Source organism: Haliaeetus leucocephalus, unplaced genomic scaffold, assembly GCF_000737465.1.
Source record: "Haliaeetus leucocephalus isolate CR32 unplaced genomic scaffold, Haliaeetus_leucocephalus-4.0 Scaffold261, whole genome shotgun sequence".
In the NCBI taxonomy this organism is placed as follows: Eukaryota; Metazoa; Chordata; class Aves; order Accipitriformes; family Accipitridae; genus Haliaeetus; species Haliaeetus leucocephalus.
The window spans coordinates 118,241-126,037 of NW_010972697.1; the positions used below are offsets into that span (position 1 = coordinate 118,241).

The 7,797-nt window shown below is 58.7% G+C and overlaps 1 protein-coding gene across 4 annotated transcripts in view; it reads right to left on the bottom strand.

Moving 5' to 3' along the window:
- Positions 1-367: 367 nt before the first annotated feature.
- The window catches only part of WIZ (widely interspaced zinc finger motifs), a 50,670-nt gene continuing 43,240 nt past the window's right edge, over positions 368-7,797 (bottom strand). For 2 of the 4 annotated variants that reach the window (XM_010568868.1, XM_010568866.1), the window contains 7 exons: positions 6,986-7,150; positions 5,825-6,328; positions 2,888-3,424; positions 2,126-2,656; positions 1,282-1,722; positions 775-967; positions 368-603 (listed from right to left, as the gene is read on the bottom strand). In XM_010568868.1, the coding sequence (XP_010567170.1) occupies positions 444-603; positions 775-967; positions 1,282-1,722; positions 2,126-2,656; positions 2,888-3,424; positions 5,825-6,328; positions 6,986-7,150 (2,531 nt within the window). In that variant the 3' untranslated portion in view covers positions 368-443. The remainder of the gene's footprint in view (positions 604-774; positions 968-1,281; positions 1,723-2,125; positions 2,657-2,887; positions 3,425-5,824; positions 6,329-6,985; positions 7,151-7,797) is intronic. The other 2 variants (XM_010568867.1, XM_010568869.1) reach the window with 2 other exon arrangements.

Consider the following 7,797-nt stretch of genomic DNA (forward strand, 5'->3'; position numbering starts at 1 on the left):
GGATTTTGGAAAGCGAGAAGGAGGGAAAAATCTATGCCCCCCCCCCCTCCCCATTCTGTGCCGGGACTGGCATCAAGTCGTTCCCTCCCCGATCAGGTGCCGGATCCCGGTTGCTGCGTGTCTCCCGTGGGATCAGCCAAGGGTTTGTCTTGATCCATGTAGTGCTTGTGGCGGGGGTTGTGTGTGTTGTGTGTCCCCCCCCCCCCCGCCCACCCCCTCCCCCGGAAATGGGGGGGAAAAGCTCCAGAGGGGCAAAGGCAGCGATTGATCCCACCCTCCCCCCTTCCCCAAAAAAATAAAAAATAAGGAATTGTGGATATGGGAAGGCGAGGAGGGGGGCGGGGAGGAGGGCAGCGGGGGGGTAAGGATGTTCCGGCACCATCCGCGGTCGCTTCCCCGTGCCGGCTCCGTCATGGTGAAAGAGCCAGGGATTTGGGTTCCCGTTACTGAGCCTCGGCGAGGGTGGGGGGTTCGGGTGGGGGGGGAGCTTCGCCCCGTAAAGGATCCGCTTTGGAGAAATTCATTTCCAGGATGTGTCGTTGGAGATGCCGTACCCATTCCTCCTGGATGGAGAGGGGACCTTGGAATTCCACCTCGCAGAACCTACGGAGGACACGGCATCAGCTTGGGAATTGTGGTTTTGCCACCAAAAAAAAAAAAAAAAAAAAAAAAGGGGATCCACGCCGCAGAGCAAGGAAAGGCAACACTTCCAGCTAGGAAAGAGAATCCCTACGGACACAGAATGAACCCCCGCACTTTCCCGAGGTGACGTACCTGCATTTGAGGGTGTAGATGTTCCCCACGAATTTCACCAGGGAGGTTTGCGGCGGGCGAGGGACCAGGGAAGGCACCGGCCTCATCCGCGGCGGCGGCTGCCGCGTCTCCTCCATTTTCTGCTGGAATTCAGTCCCTTCTTCTTCCCGGTGGAGGGGGTTGTCCAGGGGTCTCGCTTGCCTCCGTTCAAACTCTGGGATGGGAGAAACGGGAAGGGTTAGGTTGAGGTTTGGGGGATATGGAAGGCAGCATGGCATCGCCGGCACGGCACCGCCGCTCTTGCTTTCGGCTCCCCGATGCGAGGAGCAGCCCCGACTCATCATGGGGAACCGGGTCCCTGGGAGGAAGAGGAAGAGGAGGAGGAGGGGTGGGGTCTCAGCTAAAGAACCCCCCTTCCGGCGCTGCCGGGAATGGGCAGAGGGGACAGGGCAGGGTTTTTTCCCCCGGTGCTCCGCCGGTGCCGGAGACCCCCTCTGCCCTCTCCCGGCTGGCTTCTCCCCAACTCACTGTTGATGTTCGAGCGTTGATGTTCCTCCACCTTCACCAAGGAGAGGGGGGAAGTGATCATGGGCCGCTCACCGCTGCTTCCCCCATCCAGGATTTTTCCGGCATCGCCGTGAGCTAAATCTCCCGGCAATCCTTTGCTCAGAAAGGTCACGCCGCCAGCCTGAAGGCTGAGCGGCATTCGTCGAGCGCCACCGTCGTGATCCCGGGCATGCGAAGAGTTCCGGAATTTCTTTGTGAAGGGTCGTCCGCCTTGGATGTAGCTACGGTAAGCGCCGGCTTTTTGGGGTCGATGTCGGATCCATTCGCTGAGGGTCTCGATAGGCGAACCGTTAACACACCATTCGGTGACACCGAATTGCCGGAGATGCGCCCGCGCGTGGCTGGCCAAGGCTTTGCGGTTTTCGAAGTAGAGGCCGCACAGCTCACAGCAAGCTTCGCTGGCTGGGGTGAGGGGAGGAAACGCACCGGGCTGGGGGTGAGCGGGCAAAGAAGGCAGGGACGTGGCACGGAGCCGGTTCCCCCCCATCAACACCGGCTCTGCGCGGAGGTGGGTTCTCCATGGGATCAAAATTCCCCATATTTTTCAGCTCCAGAAACATCCCCCGGCCCTGTTGCGGGGGGCTGGTGGTCTCCAGGAAGCCAAGCTAATTTGGATCAGGGAAAAGCAATGACCCCAAATCTCCGCTCCCCTCGCCCCGCTCTGCATCCCCAGGAGGCAAAAACCCTTCCCGGCATGGGGCTGGGGGTTCCCCATGCCCACCCCATCGCGTGATTGACATCCCAGGGTGGTGTCGGGGGAGGGGGTGTTACACCGCATTTTTCCCTCCCCGCATCCCCCACTTACACGTGTGCGCAGGTTTGTCATGCACGGACTTGGTTTTGAAGGGCAGCTCGGTCTGGATGTATGCCTTGTGCTTGACTTCGGCGTGAGGACCCAACCGATCATCCTGTAACGGCCGCTTGGCAGACAACGGCGTCAGGAAACTGCCCTGGGGTTTGCTGGTGAGAGGCGACAACGAGATCTCCCGGTTCAAGGTGGAACTGCCGGGGCTGGGTTTCCCCGTCCGTCCGCCCAGGGGAGGCAGGGCCAAGCCCTGCAGGATTTTTCCAGGGGACTTGGGGTCCGTCCCTTCCTCCCCAATAGATTTAGGGGGTTCGATGCTGGAGGCGTGGGGTTCTTTCTTGATAATGCAGGGTTTGGATTTCTTCTTGAGGATCTCCCGGAGGGTGTCAATGGGCGAACCGTTGACTGACCACTCGGTCACCCCCATTTGTCGGAGGTGAGATCGAGCGTGGCTCGACAAACCTTTGCGGTTTTCGAAATATTCGCCGCAAAACTCGCAGCGGATGTCTCGCACCGGGTCGGCTCGGGAGGCTGTGGAGAGAGACGTGGGGTCGGGGCAGGGAGAAGGACCGTGCTTAACATCCCCCCTCTCCGCTCCTCCCCAGCCACAGCGAGGGTTCCCCCGAGGGCTCCCCCAAAACACCGGAGAGAGCCCTCAGCCCCTCCTGAAGTGAGACGGACCCCCGTGTCCCTGTCCCCGAGGGAACGCGGGCCCACTCGGCCCCACAGCCTGAGCGGGGAAGGTGACAGCCGTTCACTTACAGAGGTTCAAGGGAGACATCTCCTCCCGCGGGGACCAGGCTCGGTCGGACGGGTGAGGTTCTCCGTGGAGTCCTCCCGACATCATCTCGCGCTTGATTTCCACCCTCAGTTGATCTTGTTTGAGTTTCTTCTGCAAGGAGGGAGGAGAAAGGCCTGGAAACATCTTCCGGGCGGTGGGAGGTGGGGACGAGGTAGGAGATTGCCCCATGGGGCTGCCGGGTTGCTGGACCTTCTTGGGGAGGGTGGGGATGTGAATCTCTCCGGGACCGCGCGGCTCCAAGGATCCCATGCTGCCCAAGAGGGTCTTGGCCATGGCTTTTTGCCCGGGACCGGCAGGATTCGAGGCGCTGCTCCGCGGCTGCGTTCTCCGTTTGAGGATCTCCCGTAGCGTGTCGATGGGCGAACCATTGACGTACCACTCGGTCACCCCCATTTGCCGGAGGTGGGATCGAGCGTGGCTTGACAAACCTTTGCGGTTTTCGAAGTATTCGCCGCAAAACTCGCAGCGGATATCTCGCACCGGCTCCGACCCCGAGGCTGCGGAGAGAGGGGGGAGTGGGGGGGGGAGAGAGAGAGAAGAAAGACCAGCGTGGCTCAATGGACAGACAGGACAAACGGACACAGCCCACAGCGGCAAAACCAATCCCTGCCCGAAATCAGAAGCAGGCTCGAACGCATTGGGGTACCGCAGGAAAACGCAACAGCCGGGGGTTGTGGGGAGCTAGAGGGCTTCCCGGTGGGGCCGACGGAAAAGCTGTGGTCCGGAGTGCTGGAATAACACAGACACTCGTGTCCCTTCCCTGCTCGCGTCCGGAGGAAGTGGCAAGTCTCACTCACGCCGCAGCGTCCAAGCCCAGCCACTATGGGGAGGAGGAAGGTCTCTGGATGAAGACACCGCGGGGCTGGTGGCACCGGGATGAACACCGTGTGCCTAAACCAAGTGCGTCCCTGCTAATCCCAGTGCTGGATGCTCGGCCCTCGAGCAGGGGCATCTCCTGCCTGCAGGAAGTGCCGATTCCCAGCACACTGATGAAGAGGAGGAAGAAGACAAAGCTGGAAGAGTTTTTACCACCAAAACCAAGCTGCACCCTGAGCCACACAATATCCTGGAGGAGAAACGTTAACTTCCCTGGTCCCTGTCTGCCCTCCAGCTGCGGAGGGGAAAGGAGAAACCATCGGTGCTGCGTCAGGACAGGGAAATCAAGGTAGATCCCTGCCTGGAACTGGGGAAAAACCATGCCAGCGGCTTAAACCTGCACAGCAAGGGAGACTTGAGCAGGATAATTTCAGGTGCAGGGGAGACTGGCACAGGCAGGACTTGTCCAGCTGCTCCCGGGCACCGTGCTGCTGTCTCTACCAGTGGAAATTGCTCACCAGGGAGGCCAGGGTGGTAATTTCTAACCAAAGTCAGAATTTTGGGCGCCGCTGAAGTGATACCAAGAAGGGGCCTACAGAGACGGTGCAGAGGCATCGCGGCAGCCAAAGCCCTGCTCACCACACAGACCGGCCCCAGCCGAGAGCCAGCACAGCCACGGCTTCAGTTTCTTGGCCAGCGGAGGGGAAGGAGGGAGAAGATCGGCCGATTCCTTGTGCCACGACTAGGGATCTGTCAGCCGCTGCAGCCTGCAGCGTGCTGGAGACTTTGCTCATGCCAAGCTGAGCAGCCAGACCAGAGTTTGCCTGCTCCCATGGCTTCATTAGCTGGCAGCCGTAACAGAGGAATTACGGCACTGGCTACAAGACAGGCATAAAGTGCTTTTTTGTTGCTGCTCCAAGTCTTTAAAGGGCTGCAAGGAAAAGCCAGGGCCAAACTCTGCATCTTCTGTCACCGGCGGAGGAGCAGCACCCAGAGAGTGTCTCTGCTCCAGCAAACCCACAGGCGCATCCTCCAGCTACAGAGTCTCTCCCGCCACCAACCAGTATCCAACTCTGCCATCCTGGAGCTTTTCAGCTTATGAAAAGCGAGACAGTAGCCAGGACGGAGTAATTTTATAGCCCTATGGCTCCAAGAAACCTGGCAGGGTTAGGAAATCCCCAGCCGTGGGGATTTTGAAGGATATCAGGTCTTAAAGCCACTCCTGCAACGAGGGAAGGAGTGGACAGAGCAAACATTAGGACACTGTCTTCCGCCTTATTGCATCAAACAACCCCCAAACACACCCACAATTCCCACTGGGGAAGACGAAGTGACTTTTGGTGCTGCCAGCAGTGGGACAGGCTCATCAGGCAACCCCAGTAACAAGGACAAAGAACTAACGAGCCAGAGAAGCCAAACAGCCCTTTGAGCTGTTGATGAAGACGTTCCCAGCAGGACACGGTGCTTTGGGAGAAGGAGGCAAGAGCCAGCTGCTGCTGGGAAAACCATTTTGGTCCCAAGGTGTCAGAATAAGTCACCGACGGAGCTTGGGGACAAAGAGGGACACGGCAGCACCAGGGCTGCAGTCCCAAGAGCCGTGGCAGCGCCTCTCTGAGTGCATCTGATGCTGGAAATGGCAGCGGGGAACAAGCTGACGCTAGCCAAACCCACCACGCTCCGTTGGGAAGAGGGAGCCGGCTGTGCCGGATCGAGCCACAGCACAGGAGGGTGCTCCACATCAGCCGAACCACAGCCCAGCAGAGCCGAAAGAGGTGAGAGAAGCAAGGGAGGGAGATGTGAAGAGCTCAGAGGGCAGAAAGCCAGTAGTTTTCCTGAAATCCCAACGGGAATCCCCGTTTGCCCACTCAGGAAAGACCGTCCCCTCCAACAGCTGCAACCAAGCAGCCCGTATCTCCTCAGCACAGCCATTACCAAACACCAGCTCTTCCACCGAGCTCTGCGCCCTCCCAGCTGCCAAGGGATGCCTGGCTTGGCAGAAACAGGATGGGAGAAGCCGGGGATTTCCCCTGCCCTCAGCTGAATGGGAAACATGGAAAACAAAAAAAACAAAAGAAACTCACTTAAATTGAGGGGACCTTCCTCATCCGCCTGCGGCCACTGTGCTTTCGGGGAGCTCTGCAGAGGGCTCAGCGAGAGCTTGGAGCTCTTCTCCTCCGGGTTTTTTGGAGACGGGGACCCCGAAAGAGCGGGCGGCACCTTCTTAAGGATGGGGGATCCTGGTTGCGAGAGATTTTTTGAGAAGCCAGGAGGGGATTTGATGGCTTTATTAACGGGACCATCTGGTGGGCGATCGCCGGCCTTGCCGAGCGCCAGGAGTGTGGGTCGAGGGGAACCGGCGGTGGCGTCTTTGGGGGAACCAGATTTTTTGCCGAGGGTGGGAGACATGGGGCTGCCGTCGGGTTTGCCTTTTTGCTTCATCAGTTCATAAAGCAAATCGATGGGAGCCCCGCTGCTCTCCGATTCGGCTACGCCGAGTTGCCGTAGGTGAGAACGGGCATGGCTGGATAAGCCTTTGCGGGTTTCGAAGCAGGCGCCGCACACTTCGCACGTCGTAAGGTTCTGGGCTAAAAAGAGAAAGAAGAAGAGAGAAAAAAGAAAATCAGAGCACGGCCGTGACAGGATGTACGAGGAGCAGCATCTGGCCATGATCCCAAGGGATTTTTAATACCCCCAACCCTAATTTTGAACGTCAAGATGCTCCGTGCATCCCGGCGCAGGCAGGAATAAAGCGGGGAAGAGCGAGCAGAGCCGTGGGAGAACAAGGATCGCTGCTCTAGCATGGAAGGAAGCTGTTTTTCCCACTCGAAGGATGTTTTCCAGAGTGTTTTTGGAAGCCTTCCCTGCAACTGGTGAGCCACAAGCAGGCTCCAAAACCCAGTCAGTGAGGGAGAGGGATTTCAAAGCGATCATTCTAGGGGAACGTCGTTAACTAGGAGATGAAGGACTGATTGAGGTGGTTTAAGGAGGACAGGGAGTGCAAGTCAGTCCCAGTGACCTTTGGAAAGCTGCTGGTGCCAGGGAAAGAAAAGCGATGTAAACCAGCGATACCGGAGTACAACATGACCACCTTCTTATAATTAGAGGATTAATTAAGCAAAAGGACCTAAAAATCCTCCTTGATTCGGTTAAACAAATGTCTACCAGGCTCCCCATTCTCTCCTCGCAGCAAAACCCCAGCACTCGGCTGCTGGAAACGACGAGAAGCTGGGCAAAATACTCACTTTTGGAGTCCTGAGGCTCTGGTTTGCTCCCAGGCGGCTCAGGAGACAGTTTGGTCCCTATCCTGGTGGGGGGTTGATCCAGCTGCCCGGTGGGAGCGCTTTTTTTCGGGAGAGGGGGTGAACCCACCTCCATGGCCACCAGTTCTTCCTCTTCCGGAGCCAGGACTGCCAAGAGAAAAAGATCGTCAGCCCCCGAGCGCGGATAACGAGAACGAGGGAGGTCAGTGTGAGGAGGTGGCTTCATGACGAGAAGGTTTAGGCTGCTCCGGAGAGCTCAAGAGGGAGAATGGGAGAGAAGGGGGCTCTGCACGGGGCTGGTGGGTAATTTTAGAGGGGGACACCCATCCCGGTGGCAGGTGACACGGTGCTGGGATGGCGGTGACCTGCCAGAGAGATTTGGGGGTGCTTGGGGGCAGGATGGTGGCATTTTCCTGCAGGAGGGGAGATGGCGGCAGCTCCCTCAGACGGGACAGTGGCAGCTCTCTTGGGGGACACACACACACACACGAAGGTGGCAGCTCCCTGGGGTGGGTGGGGGGATGACACAGGGACATAAATGTGGCATCTCTTTGCGGTAGGATGGATGCATAGTGACAGCTCCCTGCGGGAAGCGGGGGGACGGATCGTGGACGGATCCCTGTGGGGAAGTGGACACCGATGATGGCAGCTCCTTGCTGGGGGGGGATGGGACATGAAGGTGACAGCTCCCTGCTGGGGGGGTGGGACATGAAGGTGACAGCTCCCTACTGGCGGGTGGGACATGAAGGTGACAGCTCCCTGCGGGGAGGGGAACAGGGATGGTGCCACCTCCC